The sequence below is a fragment of the Manacus vitellinus genome, unplaced genomic scaffold (genome assembly GCF_001715985.3).
Source record: "Manacus vitellinus isolate BGI_N305 unplaced genomic scaffold, ASM171598v3 scaffold_14_pilon, whole genome shotgun sequence".
Classification (NCBI taxonomy): domain Eukaryota; kingdom Metazoa; phylum Chordata; class Aves; order Passeriformes; family Pipridae; genus Manacus; species Manacus vitellinus.
Genome location: NW_021939063.1, coordinates 3,240,956 through 3,257,279, shown reverse-complemented (window position 1 = coordinate 3,257,279; position 16,324 = coordinate 3,240,956). Strand labels below are relative to the sequence as shown.

Here is a 16,324-nt window from a genome sequence, read left to right as displayed (position 1 = left end):
CATTAAAGAGAAAACAAGTTAAACTCAGGAAAATGTACCCTATGAAAAAGTTTCTCTGAAAGTAAATGTAATTCTGAAAAAATATGTCAGTTTGAAGACATGTTAGACACATGACTATCTATCAGCACAGGAAGAAAAACACAATTTCAGTCTGTGATCTTTTTTGCAATAGTAGAAGAAATTATCCTTCCTCTGGGGGTGGGTGGGGCAGGAAGAGTAAGATTTGGGGCAATCCTTTGTAAATCTGTGTGGCTGTCCCACAGCCTGCACGACCCTTCTGGCCCATGGCCATTTGCAAAGGGGAGTGTATTTTATTTAAATCAGCTGGGGGGGGGTTATTTGAATATTTTTAGTTAAATAAACTCACCTCATAGCCCAATAACCTCCCATTGCTCATCTTCCAGGGAATGGGTGCCCAGGAGACCTCGATGGCCGAGGAGGACAGGCTGGTGGCAGACACTCCAGAGGGGGCTGTGCTGGGCTCTGCATTGGGAAACCAAGGAAGGAGAGGTGACAAACAGAACTGGGGACTGTGCAAATAAACATGTGAACAGAAGATATCATTTCTATGAACTGCTGCTGTTCTCTGATGGAACAGCTCACAGTAAATATCTGGAAGCAACTCAATCCTGTACCTTCTTCAGCTGAAAAAACCGTGGTGACTGAACTGAAGGGCCCTTCTCCTTTATTGTTATAGACACCAACTTTGACTTCATAGGGTGAAAAGGGCAAGATGCTTTCATTCCTGAACACGTATTTTGGGGTGTCAGGGGAGGTGACCACAGTCTGTATCCACGTTGTGGTGCCAGAGGGGCGGAAAGCAACGACGTAGCCAAAGCCTTCTCCGTTCTGTAATTCCTCAGGGATGGGCTGTGAGAAAAGCAACAGACAGAAATCTGTGATGCCACACACAGCACTGGGTATGTTTTGCAGGAATCAAGTGCCAACAGACTTATGTACATGACTGCAACCAGGTTCTGGCACTGCCTTTGGCATCGTTCCGTCAGCCAATTAACTCTGGTACAGCAGAGCAAAATGTGTTCCCCTGAACCTATTTTAAGATTTGCACTTCAAGAAGAGAATAATTTTCAGGTATAATCTTTGTCTTCCACTAAGTATTCTGCTTTAAGACACTCTCCAGTAAATAAATTTTTTTTCATCAATCCACAGTTCATAAAAAATGAATAATTGCTCAGTCAGCTATTGCACAATCCAATACTATCTGAGGACAGTAGCTTAAAGCTTCCTCTCATGTATGATTAGATAACCACACAGAGTAAGCACTGTTAGTAACAGAATATTAACATTTTTTTAAATCTTTAAGAAGGGGATATATGATATAAACCAGTAGGTGAGTGTGTTGGTTAGCACATGCATCCAGAGTTAATGGTAGGAAAGCAAGAACTGCAAATTTGCACTGTAAAGCATAATTCTTTGGCTTAACCTTCCCCCCCCTCCTCTTGCCCTGTCCTCCTGGCCCTTTTTAGCATTAACATTTGTTTGAGAACAGAAGCAACCCCAGCCAAACTAACTAAATTTCCCAGGCATTGCCACCCAGCACAGCGACACGTGGCAGCGAGGGAGGGAAGGCAAACGTGCAGAGCTCACATCACACACGGCACCAAGCACAGACACATCCCAGAGGAGAAGCTGCTGCAGCCAGGGAAATTCAGCTCTGAAGAGTTTGAATGGGAACAATCACTCTCTGAAGAAAACTGCTTGCCAGCAAACTTACATCCCACGTTATGACCAGCTCAGACCTGCTGCCTCCTCCCCCACTGACCTCAGAGGGGGGAATTTCGGGAACTGTGGAAAGGAAACATAGAGCTGTCTGCACAGTGTAGAGACAAGAGACCAGATCACATTAACCTCATGCAATTTAACCCAGTTGTATTCATATTCCTCGTGCAATCAGGGTAAATGCTTTCGGGACAGGATGGGCAGTCCTGGAAAGCCCCAGCCCTGTCCCACATTCACCCTCCTGCTTCCCATTCCTGGGCCAGCCTGAGGTTTCTCTGAGCACCTAAAGAGCTCACAGACTACAGCATGTCTGCTGTGTTTGTGAATTCTAAAAACTGCAGACATGCTTCATTTCTTTAATAGGGTTAACTTATAGAATCACAGAATGGCCTGAGTTGGAAGGGACCTTAAAGATCATCTTGTTCCAACCACACTTCTGTGGACAGGGACACCTTCCACTAGACCAGGTTGCACAGAGCTCCATCCAGCCTGGCCTTGAATACTTTCAGCGATGTTATCCAGATAAACTGGGCAATGGCCTTATTCCAAGTTAACTGGGGTTTTAATTGATGGGTTCTTCTGAGCCTTGTGCTTGTTACATGGAAAGTGTACACTGATCAAACACCATGAATGAAAAATCCCTGTCAAAATTAAACTCTTTCCATCCATTAATACCTTCAGACTCTGCAGCACTGCCTGAACTGGCAGCTTTTGGCATACTAAATACAGTTTAAATGGATTTAAATGTTAGGCTTCTGTGATGTTCAGTAATGCAACACAAATTGTCCCACAGCTAAATGAAAAAAAAAATGGACAAACTAGTTATAGGCTTTTATATCCAATGGCAATTCCAAGCTTGTTTGCAAAGAGCCAAAGATATGAACATGCCCTTTTTTTGCTAACATTCAAGATTCTTGAATTAAAAACAAAGAGAAGAACCCACTAACCTGCCTCTTCAGTTCTTACTTTTTCTGAGGGCAAACTAGGTTCTCCACCTCCTATTTTGTTAGTGGCAACTACACGGAATTCATATTCAACCCAAGGATTTAAATCCACCACTGTGGTTGTGAACGTTTTCCCGTCGATCACATCTGGAACTATTAAACAGAAAGAAACAAAAAAAAGGAAACTAAGGACATGGTGTCCCTGGTCAAAAACATTCCAGCAGAACCGTCACAAGAACTGTGTTTACCTGTTGTGGCTCTCTGCCATCCCACTGAGAAGGGTGTCCTGGCCTGGATGGTGTAGGTGGTCACTGGGCTGTGATTATCCGTCCCTTCCTGCCAGGAGATCTGAGCTGTGGTATCAGTTATTTCATCCACTCTCACGTGTTCAGGGGGCCCAGGTGAGCCTACAATCAGAATGAAAAAAACAGGCAGTGTTTTGTGAAGCCAGAGCCCTGGAAGTCACTACCAGCAGTATGGATTCCCACTCTGTCAGCACCGTGGGAGGAAGGAAACAATTGAGCTTGGAATAGGAACACTTGTAATTATTGTTTTACATTCACTAGACTTAACTCTGATCGTTTCAACCTGAAATACTCTCAACTGTAGAACAGATGACTGGGGTTTGGTTTTTTACCAAGAACCTTTGTTCAGCACCATCCCTCTGTCTTTCCCTTTAGTCCTAAATGTCCTCCTTTAATCTACTAATACATCTCTGTAGTTTGCCAATTTGTTACCTACAGTTGTTTTACTGTACAGCACACTGGAACAATTTTTCAGCCCAACATCTGACCAGCAATCCAAGTAGCAATTCAGTCAGACAAGCTTTCTGCTGCCTTCTGGAAAATCCTCATTCTGGGCATCCTGGCAAAAATGCTGGGTTTTGTCTCATCTGCACCAGCAAAGGGGGTTGAAATGACTAACAGTACACTGAGAAGGGGAAAATATCTGACATATTCTAAAAATATACTGAGTAAGTGCTGATCACATAATGTGCTTTCCTAGATCAAAGCTTTTTCCCTGTAATAAATGTAGCTGTAACAGCAGCAAAGAAAGCTACAGTTCTGGCTCAACTGTGAACATTCCAGCTCTGAATGAAAAGGAATAAGCCTCCATTATATGCTTTAGACTCCAGCATGTCCCTAGGACAAAGCCTCTCCTGGGCTCTGCCAGCAGTTGCCCATTTCACAGGAAGGATTCTGGAGTCCCCAAAGCTTCAGTTTGCAGAGGCAGCAACTCACAACTGGCTCACAGCTGCCAGTGAGTTCCCTCTTGTCAGTGGCTTGAAGGACTGTCAGTGAGAGAAGATGTGAAGTCAATATTATAACCTCCAGCTCTTAATTTCTCTGGGAACAAATTAGGCTCCATCCCAAAATTGAGCTGTAATTCTCCCTAACTGCAAGGCAGAATGACATAATTCAAGCCACAGTCATTCATCACCTAATTCAAGTCATGGATTGGGTTTGTAATCTACAACACCAGTTGTTTCTGTAATCTGCAATATAAAAAAAAAAGGAAGAAAATATGATTAATAGGAGCTGAAGCTGGAAGGTACCTCGGACAATCAGGTCGGCTGCAGATGCCACACTGTCCACCTCTGTCTTCACCATACAAACATACTTCCCACTGTGTTTCAGCTGGATGTTTCTAATCATTAAATCCCCTGATGCACTCTGTGGAAACACAAAGTTCTTGTTAATGTAAATATACTACCTCTGCAGTTTAATATTAAGATTGTATTTGTAAAGGGAAATCAACGAAAAATGTCAAATTGCTCAAGAAGTGCGTAGCAGACACTGTCCAGGACAGCAAGTTACTGCTCCATGCTCGTTGTCTGTGAGCATTTTCCTACCAAACATAGGATGATGTCCCTCTTTTTGGGATAATTAAGCTACACCATGGTGAGCTCGGAGTGGGAACACACCTCCTGCTCTCAGGAACCATCAATAACATCAGTGCCCTGTGACAGACCAACCTTTTGCCTCAAAGCCCCAAGAAAGGGAAAAACAAGTTTTCTATGGTCATGAACCAATCTGACTTCTAGACAGGCTTTATAGAATTTATAGCTAGAATTTATAAGCCAAGTTATGACAGATTTTTAAGGAACGTGTAAATGACAAAGCTGAATTTGGGCCATTCTACAGGTTATTGTGAGCACACTTTCATTGAAAGCTTGGGCTAAATTTCCCATTTTGCAAGCCTAAGGTCTGTCTATTCTTTGTTCTTCACTGAATATTTAATCTTTAGGTTTTTCTCCCCCGTTGTTCTCTCTCTTATCATAGTATGTGGCTGATATCCTGAGTCACAGGAAACACACACAGAACTTGAGTAGTAACTGTAACTTCAAATCATCTCAGGGCTCCTTGTAAAATATTTGTTTTCTACATCACTGAGCAGAGAACTTGATACTAAACCACTGGCAGTGTCCCTTAGAAAAAAATCTCCTCTTTGTGTCAGCTGAATTACTGCTTTAACCTCATTCACAAGGTATTTTCCATGTGAAAAACCTCTTAGACGGATTTGGATTTCTGAAAGCTTTATATTTAAATTTTCTGGAGAAAAAATTTTCTGGACAGAGCCCTACTTTGTGTGTATTTGCAGCTACTCTGGCCACACGACTGATTCCTGGGCACACAGCACTTTGGGAGAAAGGGAAAGACATGATTTTTAAGTTTATTTTAATCTTAGGGGAAAAAAATTTAACCTTTCCAAATGTTTGGTTATTTTTCTTTGTTTCAGCATTTCAATGTCTCAATTCTTTATTCAACAGAAGCTGAAACCAATTGCCTGATTCCCTTCCATGTGTGTGCCTGGTCTTCTGTGAAAGCACAGATGGAAGTTGTTTGCAGGACAATTCAGTGCTGATTGCTTACAATAAATTAAAAGTTGGGTTAAAAGCAATCTAAAATCCATCTACTTGATTTGAAGTGGATATTCAGGGAATGCCCAACATCAGCAATGAATACAAGCAAATCACGTTCTGCACAAACTTATTTTAGCAAACTCAGTTTAAGGCATCTCCACAAAGGAGGCTGCCAAACAGAATAGTTTTGCTTGACATGAAAGGCACCAAAATATTAATGCTGCATTTAAAATATTTGTGGATATTTTGGGGAAGAATCTCAAGGTACTAGGGGGAACATAGAAATTTGCAGCAGGAAAAAGCTCCCCCCATTTCCATCAGGGTATCTGCGTTCCTCCCTGCTCAGATTAAACCTTTGTCAGTGGGGACTAGCCCAGGTCATCTTCCTTTCCCCCTAATACATGGAATATTAGAAATAAAGAGTATTCCATGCAGGAGGAACAACTTCTGGAATTGCTTTTGCTTCTCTCAGCTGCAGAACAGCCCCAGCCATTGCTGAGTGATACCCAGTTTAGAGGCAAGACTGCTCAAAATCTGGGCATCTGCTTGGTCTGCCATGCTCTCTGTATAAATCACCTAACATAAAAAACCCCAAACCAGCAGTCAGCCAGCCTTGCATCCCATAGTTTTCTAACTATCTGGAAGACCAGGTGGTGATCCTGTAACATCCCACTAACTACAATGCTGGAGACCTCAGGCAGGTGTGACAGGGACCTCCCAGACATCATTACACAGAAGTCTATCTATTAGAAAAATTATTTTCCAACCAAGAAAGCTGAAGTTATTTTTTGCAATGATATTTTCATTTAGCAAATACACACTGCAACTATTGGAAGGCTCGGACATATTTAGGCTTATTTATTTACCACGACCTGCATGCAACTCCAGATGAAATTATTCCACTATATAATGGACCTAAATGTGATACAAAGCCCATAAAATATTCCTGTGGATCTCCTGGATATCTATGAAGTCTTCTACTGAAGAGCTTAAATCCCTCTCTACACAAACACAAACTTTAAAAAAGCCCACCCTAAATGTCTCTATTCCATAAAAAACACTATGCCCTTTACGACAAATTTTCAAGTATAATGTTCTAGATTCAGAATTCTGAGTTAGCCAATACTCACCCTGGATTTTTCTTCAGCACTGACAGAGCATGTTTTGTGAAAAAAACCACTATATTTTTTTAATGCTTTATTTCCTCAGAGACATTAAAGTAAGGCTTTGATTTGGAATTATGCCCGTGCAAGAGAAGGAACTTCCTATTTTTATACATTGAAAAAAGACAATAAGTCAGTCTACACCTGTAAGGCAAATGAAGAGAAGGTGTTCTCAGCTTACCCCTCCAACCTTCTCAAAGTGGGAAGCATCTCTCTTGAAGTCAGTGAGGGTTCCATTGAAGTACCAGGTGAAGGTGATGTCCAGGATGGGATCGTGCTGAACCTGGCACGGCAGCACCACGCTCTCCCCAACGGTGACATCCATGTTGGAAGGTGCCAAGGTGATCCTGGTTGGCTCTGTGGAGAGCAGGAATATTGGTTAGTGGATTCCTGTCCTGCTGAGCTTTGCTTGCTCCTGCTATTCCACCCGGTGACTGACAGTGCAGCCGGGCTGGAAATGCCGCTGTCGGAGCGTTGTGTCCTCGCACACTGATGAGTGGGAGCTGCCTGACACTGGAAAGGTGAATTTTAACCTGCTGTGTGCAAACCAACACACTTCACAAAGCCAAACCACTGCCACACACAGCCATTCAAGACATGTGTGCCTCTCAGCTTTGTGTCTCTCAGCTTCGTGCCTCCAAAACACTCCTGTTTCGGAGCAAGAAGCAGCAGCAGCAGCCACTGGGAAGATGAAGAGGTGGGAGTAAAAAAGGAGTTAATAAAGTCCAGAAACCAGGGCAAATCCAGATAAGGAAGACTGCATTGGATATTTAGGTCCATACATTATATAAAATGTAAACAGTGCCATTAAGAATAGCTGCTTGCTATTCCAGACTCATATTATTGGAGAAAAACGTCAACTACTGTAAATACCGTAAAAATAATATTTAATTCTAGGAATTTTGTATATAATTCTATTAATTCCATATAAAGGGACATGAATCACTTAGAATTATCTGATATCCCAGTCCATTACATATCCTGTATATCTCTTAGGTCCAAACAGAATTATTTTGTTCAGTGAATTAACAGCTTCACATTTCCAGTCTGTGCTCCTGAGTTTGGAAAATTTTTCAGATATTCAAATCTTTGAAAAAGAATGTTATGAGAAAACACATTCTTCAGATAAACTTCACAAACCACTGGTTCTTTTAATACATTATCTCAGCCAGCAATGGATGACTTGGAGGAAGGGGCAAGACCCCTTTTAACAATTCTGTGTGCAATTTGCTTTTGACTTTAAATTTTATTTGCTTGTGGAGTCCCTGAATGCTCCCCTGAAGCTGGAGTTTCTACCACATCTTTTTCCACAAGCAAACAGCACACAGACTTCCTTTGGGCTAAACAGATTTTCAACTGGAATATAAAATTACCTCAAACACTTTTTGATTAATATTTTTTTTCCATAGCAGACTTAAAAAAGCCCAAGAACTTAAAAGCATAATTGCACTGTTTAGTATTTAGGCAAGTGAGAGAAGGGAGGAAAGTGTTCAGAACTCCCTCACATCTGAGAATATCTTTGTGAAAGACAGAAAATCCCTCAGTCTCTTTCCTCTCAATAAAAGAGCTGTAACAAATATCCTTTTACCTTTACAGATTGTTAAATGTAAAACTTCTCATATTCTTTACATTCCACGACATTTAGTAATTTGTCAATAAGCAAACTCAGATTCCTGTCACAGAGTTTGCAATTCCAAGTCCCTTCCCACAGACCCTCCATCCCAGTTCACCCACCAGTAACTATTAAGTTTGTTGAGCCACTGGCTGTTCCAAACTGGTTTGCTGCCAGGCACGTGTAGGTTCCAGCATCCACTTTGGTCACATTGGCTATTCTTAGTCCTCCATCCTTTAACAGCACGATTCTAAAGAATTATGAAGAGATTTTAAAATTTTAAAATACTCTGTTGTTACATCAGATATATTAAATTGCATCAGAAGAAAATGAACTCTATTCCAGCTGAAACCAGGGCAATTACAACCTGGTGCTTGAAAACTTTATGACTATTCACTGACAATATACAACAAATTTGAACCCATCCATGTATTACTGGTTTTGGACATGAGCAAAACCAATGTTTTAGAGATGTATGTAGGGGGGATGTGTGTGTGTGTGTGTGTGTCTGTGAGAGAGACAGAAATCCCACATTAACTCCATCTTTTTCAGCTGCACCAACTGAAACCAGAATAACCTTCAACTGTTAAGTTTTTTACCTCATGCAGTCTTGAACAGCAACTTTGAAATGATTGTCTCTCACTACCATAATGACACAACAGGATTTTTCAAAAGATTCCTTCGTGGAAGGACTTGCAGGAAAGGAAATTCCCTTCACCCCCCACAACCTCCACCAGTGAGAGCCATGCCCAATGGACAGACAAATGCAACAAGCAGAAAGGTGCTCAGAAAAGATGTGGACAAGAGAAGATCCACAGTAATACACAGACAGAAGGGCAGAGATTATTTCCTTGACAGCAGCACTGGAGTGGTGCACAGCTAAGGATGATTTGCCTCCCTCTTTGCCCATTTCTAGTCCTCCCATCTATCATATCCTCAGCTGCAGGGGCTTCTACCGAGTCTCCTGACGACAACGTGAAGCAGTTGTACAACAAACTGCATATAAAATGTCCAGAATAATTAAAAAAAGGTTCATGATACATCCAAGTCAAGAGCTTCAGAGCTTCTCTCTCAGATCCCACCAACCCATTTCAGAGGCACCAGATGAACCTCAGTGAGACCACTCTGTTGGCTCCCTAAGCACCTCAGCAAGATGGGGTTTGGAAATGCCCCAAACACCCACATGGAGCTACAGAAAATCAACAGAACAGCAAACAACAACATTCCAACCTCTCACTGCAGCAGTTGGAGTCTTGCACAGTTTTCAGTGTAAGTATCAGCTGAGAAGGCAGCAAATGTCATGAAACTTAGCACAGAAGAGTTGTGAGGATTTTGCCTGCATGTGCTTCATTATTAACCTGCTTCTTCATTCAGTACAAAATTAATTAATTACACGTGCTTGCTGCTCTTTTTATTTTTAACACACTTGAGGTAAAACAGTATCAATGGATCTCCATAATTTCTCCCAGCTGAGTTCAGTTCTCTCTGGTTAAAAACCTATTACAGAAAGATGGGGAATTCTGCTGTGTTAAGTGGAAACTGGAATCACTACTATTCCTCATGAAACTTGTCCTGAGCATGGGATAAGCCCTCTACAACTACCTCAAAGGGGGCTGTAGTGAAGTGAGTGTCAGCCTCTTCTCCAAGGTAACAAGTGGCAGGATGAGAGGAAACAGCTTCAAGCTGGGCCAGGGAAGGTTTAGATTGGATATTAGGGAAATTTTCTTCATGGAAAGGGTTGTGCCCACATGCCCTGGGCACAGGCAGCCCAGGGAAGTGGTGAAATCACCATCCTTGGAAGTTTTAAACCATGGGGATGTGGCACTTGGGGACATGGCTGAGTGGTGAACAAGGTGGTGGTTTGACACTTGGACTTGATGATCTTAGAGGTCTTTTCCAGCTCCACAATTCCTATGATTCTGTAAGCAGGATGCTCACTTGAGCAAACAGGTTCCTGGCTCTCCTGGCATTCACACCAACAGCTCAGTGGGAGCAATTCTCCCTGTGCAGCTCCACACGTGGGACAGTGAGGAAACCAGAGCTTTGGCTCCAGGCAAACCTGTCCAGGCTTTCAGCACTGAGGGCAGGCACAGCTAAGACACTCCTCGGATTTAATTATGCTGGCAAAATAAACGTTGGCCCCTAAAAGGTGTAGCTTCAGTGAGCTGCACCATCATTCATTATTTATAGTCATTTATAGTATAAATAATACACAGCTACAATGGTATTTTTAAAAAGAGCAATTCAGCTGAATCTGTATTTCAGAGAATAACTCAGTGGGTAAATAAGGGCAACAGAGCACAACTGGAGTCTGATGGGTTCAGTGATCTTATCCTTCACCCTTATCTTGTCTGACCCCAAAACCACATTCCCAGTCCCAGATCACAGAGGTGTCACCCCACCAGGGCTCTGTGGTTACACTGCCCCTCTCCTTTAACAGCACGTTCACCTAATCCTCAAAGCCATGTGGAGACTGTATTTTAAATGTCTGAAAGCAGAAACCTGGATCCTTCCACAGCTGCACTGCTCTAACATAATTTCAGAAATCATAATATAGAAATAAGTGCAACTTTTAATTGTTTGGGGTTTTTTTTCCTTAATTATTTCAAATTGCATTTTAGATTTCCTTAAAAAAAACGGAGCTGCAACATCCAAGTCTGCAGCTGAGATACTTCCTTTGGGCAAAGGTGGGACAATAATCAAATCAGCAGATGCAAATGACAGGAGACAACAAGTCACCCTGTTAGAAGGACAGACAAAAGCATCTTACTGGGGTGAGAAATGGACTTATAAATAGATGGTTTAATCTTCTTCCCTTTGGAAGTAAAGAACTTTGAATCCTCCAAAGCATCCTGAGGTACCTCAGCCAGTGTGGTGGCATTTGGAGCACATTCCTAAGGAGGATGGGCTCCATCCACTGACCTCCCTGAGGCTTATTAACTTGTTTTGCAAAATTCCCAAGTCATATTTGGCTGCACTTTATGTTAGATGGAACATTTTAAATTAATTAAATTGGACCATATGGTTTATAGGTGTTTTAAATGTGTTAAAGACATGAGTAATACATTTTATAGGTAATTAGAATGACATTAAAAAAAAAAAAGGTGTTAAAATATATCAATTATGGTTGCAAGCAAGCCAGTGAGTTGCATTTTCTAGCTAAGGCTTGTGTTGCTTCATCTACTTTGAAGCACTTCCCAGTAGAAAAAATACAACTAAATAAAACCCAAGTGTTGACAAAGTCTAAGATCAAACAAAGGAAAAAGCAGGATCAGGGAATAAACCTGAGAATGTCTATTGTTTAATTAAAACAAATCACTTTTAGAGTGCTCTGAGCTATTTGCAAGTCTAGCTTGCCTAAAATAATTAAGCAGTAGGCTTATTAAAACCCAGATATAATTAAGAATCAAGTTTTTTCCCAGAGTTGAAAAAAAAAAAAAGGCAAACACAACACCAAAAAATCAATTTGAGAAAGATATGATAGTCAAAATAAAATCTTTAGCTGGTAATTTAGAAAAGAGAAACTTTTTACTTTTTCAATTACAAAACAGTAAGTGCAGTGTAGAGCCTCTGGAAACCCTAAATCCAAAACCAACTCTACCCCCCTGCTGAAACATTAAGACAAAACGAAGCTTTCAGTTTACTGAAAATTTCTAGATAATCACACACTAAAACAAGTCTACAAGGGCTGGCCTGTGGCCAGGAAGAGACCTGGATCCCTGACACGAAACCAGAACACATCCTTTGGCATTCCCGGGATCTACAAGTGTTTTTCCAACATATTTTGCTCAAGGCCAGCAGTTTTCAAAGTGAATTCCATTTCTACAGCCTGCACCCTTTTGATGCCCTGGCAGATGGCACAAACCTTTCTCCCTGCAGGACAGAGAGAAGGAGTGGAGTGAACGCTCTGGCACATTCCACGTGCACAACAGGAGATGGATTCAGGACCTGTCTGGCCATGGGATCAAAGCATCATTGACAAAACCATCCCCTCTCGCTTGCTCTTGAGCAAAACTGTGGGAAATAGATCTTGGCAAAGGGTCTTTCTGTTTTCCAATAGTCAAAGGATGGCATAAAAACCCAGCAACTAAACAAACCTGGACTCACAGCCACGGTCTGTGACCGAGGTCAACAGAATGGGGACAAGGATCAACCACTTCAGGACTTGGGGTTCCTGACCTGAGAGCCTCATGGTGGTAAAATTATTGCCACTGAAACTCGCTGTCATTAATGAAACTGTTAATGAATGCAAATTGCTTCATCTTCCCAAGACAATGCTTTATTACTAAAATAACAGACATAATCAAACTAAGGAATTGCTGCCTTTTTCATTTGTCACATTATTCAGGAAAAAAGCCAACTATTTTAGATCCTCATTGATATGATAATAAACATGAACATACTCCTTTCTAGTTCATAACACTTCAGTACAAAAGAACAGTGGAAAAGTGGGTCAGAACTGTCTTTTTATATATCAATCAAATTCCAACTAAATTAAACCAGATTAATTAACAGGAAAGTCAGCAGAAAAAAATTTTATTTAAGTACCAGTAAGTAAATGCTTTACTTTCCACATCACAGCATTTCCAACTGTAACACAAAATGAAATAAAAATACTTAATTCAAAATTGTAGGGAAGATAAACCGAGTAACTGATACTTCTGAGAATCATGCAACTTTTTATCAGGAATTATTTCTTTCCTCCCTTAATTTGACATCCTTCTGCACGTTACCCTATGCTTTCACTTCTCTCTGCATTCCACTGCTCTTTACTGTTTAGCTCTCTTTATTCAAGATATTAAAAAAAAAAAAAATCACATACTTTGCAAAATTAACAAGAAACAAGATTGCATTCTTCAACGCTGAGCGACTTCTCAGCCCGGAGCTCATGAATCCATTTTGAATTATATTTTCTTCCCTCCACAAGACATATCATATTCAGCTCATTTAATTAAAATTTACTGAGTCATTATCCAAATCTTTTACACACTGAAAACGCAGCACCATTTAAAAATAAATTAAGAATACGAGCAACAGTGCCATCAAAATGAAACTCTCTCAGGCTTTACTAAAGTAATGTGGTCAAAGCAAAACCTAAGTTCTCTGACGACAGAATACACTGAATTAATGGAGTATTTGTGCTTTGTTTTTATCATTTAAAAAGGAGTTTTATTAAAACATATCAACTCTATCCCTGCTGCTGCATCGGTGAAAACATTTCACTGCCCCCATTCTCTGACAGCACTAACTTCACACACCACCAGCAAACTCACCAAAACCAACAGGAGTATGGATTTAACTGCTTGAGGGTAAATGAATTTGGGAAACAATACATGTACTTATCCACGTGGGACACAGTCCCAGAGCTGTGCCCCTGCAGGAGCTGACTTATGGAGATGAAATAACTTGAAATTCTTTGAAGTCTCCACTTGCTCTTCACAAGCAAATGGTAATAGTTGACATTATAGCTGACAACATTTGATAAGGGATGGGAGTCAGTCTCTGTCTCACAATTGATTTCTGGCTGTGTCTCCAAAGGAGAGCTCTGTGAGCTTGAACCCTCCTGTAGGGCTGAGCTCCAAATGCAATTAAGCTCCTTCTGCCCCTCCACCTCTCCCAGGGGTAGTGCCTGCTGGATCTCCATGACCAGCATTCCCCTTCTAGGAACTCATTCCTCCTGTTTTCTGTAAGTAAATAAAAGAAACCCTCCCCAACAGACTTCTCCACTGGAAATGTAGTTAATGGCTGAAAAATGTACTGCTAATTGGAAACCCTTTCCTGAATTGCAGGAATTGTAGAACTGCAAGAAATCTATGAATTGCAATTATTCACAGCAGACAGCAATGAACTCCAGTGCTTTCTGCAAAGAATTCCACTTCTGCTTTTCTCTGAAGGCAAGTGGACTTCATTTAGATTAATTTAGGATTACTGGCTTGTTATTGTGCTTCCTCTGGAAGCCATTTACAGTATGTTGTCAAAAATATAGTGGGAGACACTCTGGGTCATATGTTGGAATTACCTGCACTTTTCAGAACTAAAAGCTGTAATTTATGTTCATAAATCTAAGCGGGCAGCGTTGTGTATGTTCATTTTTAGAAACTCAGCATTGCTGCCTCTAGCCTGGTACCATCACTCCAGTGAAACTGGTGAGCAGTGCTTTGGAAGGGCAATCCAAAGCAAGCACTAAGACCAGATGTGATGCCCAGCCAGAAAGAAAGCTCAAAGAAAGACACAATGTGGCTGAAACTCTTCTCCTGGAGATATGTGGAGTCCTACAAGGTCCAGCAGTGCCTGGAAGCTTTGACTTGTCATGACTTGAACCTAAACAGGTTGATGATGGGCAGCTCCAACAACAGGGACAGGAGTGGGAGGGATACCATTCCACCTGCCTGCCTTATTATAGAGGTGGTACAGAAGAATTTTCCTAAATGGAGAAAATCAGGTGCTACGCATTTTTTGCACATGCTTTACAAAGGCAATCATCAAAATAAACCCCACTGAGAATCATCAAAATGTGCCAGGTATCACAGAAATTTTAGAGATCACTGTGGTTCTGTGTTATTGACTTCTTTATTAATATGATATTATTTAATTAAAGGATGATGGGAGGTTTCACATAGAAAAGAAAACCAAGCAGTGCTATTTGGAAGGAGGTTTTGCTCTCCTGCAGGCCTGCAGCCAGCGAGTGAGGCTGTGGTACCGTGGCAAGCTCTGCAACAACAGATGCCCCATCCTCTGCCAAACTGCCACATTTGACATCATTTAACACCAGAGCACAAGAAAACTACTGTGATCCCTGTGAACAGAGAGCCAGGGCTGCACAGGTCAAGATGACAGTGCCCAAAGCTACTGGGTACAAGGAGAGAGCTCCAGCCTTATGATGGAGCCAAGAAAGGTCTCCCCTGCAGCCTCTGTAAGTTTTGATCTATCTGGTAGCAACTTCTGTGTTTAGAAATTGCAAAACCAAACCACAACGTGGTGTTTTACAGGAAAAAGACTAGGAGAATCTTGCCTAATTTAGAACTAGCTTCCTGATGACAGGCTAAGCTTTGTACAACCCAACACAAATTCCTAGAGGAGCAGGGATACACTCCTTAAACCACAACACACTGCCATGTTAATCCTCCTTCAAAAACAAAGTATTCTGTTTCCTCAGTCTCCTGCCTGGACTTCTGGACACTCCCTGTCCATGAATTATCCTGCTAAGTACAGGGTGACACCAGAGTGTTCCAAGAGGAATGCTCACAGTCATCCTGTCCCCGCTGCTCCCAGGCAAACACTGACTTTCCATGGCTGTTGCTGTGACTACAGTGTGTATTTAACTCAGATACCCCAGTAACCACCTGCAGAAAGGCTGACCTGGGGCAGCCTGAGCTCCCAAACAGTTACTGTGCTCCTCTGAGCGTTCACAGCCTGTTCCACGCGCTCAAGTACAGCTGAAACGTCCTAAGTACCAACTTGCCTAATTTACACTAAATCAGATGTGGAACCATCTCAATCACACCTTCCATCCAAGGAGCTTTTTTGCTGTCCCAGTTCACTGCTGAAACTCTGAGTCTGTGTAAATGCTGAAATGTAAAACACAAAGCCTGAAAAGTCAGTAATCCCCAGTGTGGGAGAGATGCAAAGTAAACGGCTGCTCCAGAGCAGGGAGGAACAGTTCTGTGTTGTCTTATTATACAATTTAATCAGCAGACTTTGTGCAATTTCAGTTCATGACTAATTCAATAATGTTTTAATGGTTATTGCTGGGAAGCAACGTTTACATGTTGTTGGAAATCAATAGCTGGGGATATGGGTGAATCACAAACTCTCCACTGGGAATTACTAACCCCAAAACACATTCACTATCACGTAAACAATGGTGACAGATATTATCACTGGTAAGATCACAGTTGCTTGAAAAGAACCTCTAAGTGCATTTTCATTTTCTTTTCCTGTTTTCATCTGCTATTCTCGACCTCACAATCATTAACTTTTCTTTCTTTTCTCAGCCATATTA

At 41.5% G+C, this 16,324-nt stretch overlaps 1 protein-coding gene across 1 annotated transcript in view; it reads right to left on the bottom strand.

Annotated features, from left to right (window-relative positions):
• Nucleotides 1-16,324, bottom strand: part of CNTN3 (contactin 3) — a 47,492-nt gene that overhangs the window by 4,080 nt on the left and 27,088 nt on the right. The window contains exons 8-15 of the mRNA XM_029958278.1: nt 8,445-8,572; nt 6,892-7,067; nt 4,240-4,357; nt 2,933-3,091; nt 2,688-2,837; nt 1,736-1,806; nt 636-870; nt 368-483 (exon numbers count right to left, since the gene is read on the bottom strand). Of these exons, the coding sequence (XP_029814138.1) occupies nt 368-483; nt 636-870; nt 1,736-1,806; nt 2,688-2,837; nt 2,933-3,091; nt 4,240-4,357; nt 6,892-7,067; nt 8,445-8,572 (1,153 nt within the window). The remainder of the gene's footprint in view (nt 1-367; nt 484-635; nt 871-1,735; nt 1,807-2,687; nt 2,838-2,932; nt 3,092-4,239; nt 4,358-6,891; nt 7,068-8,444; nt 8,573-16,324) is intronic.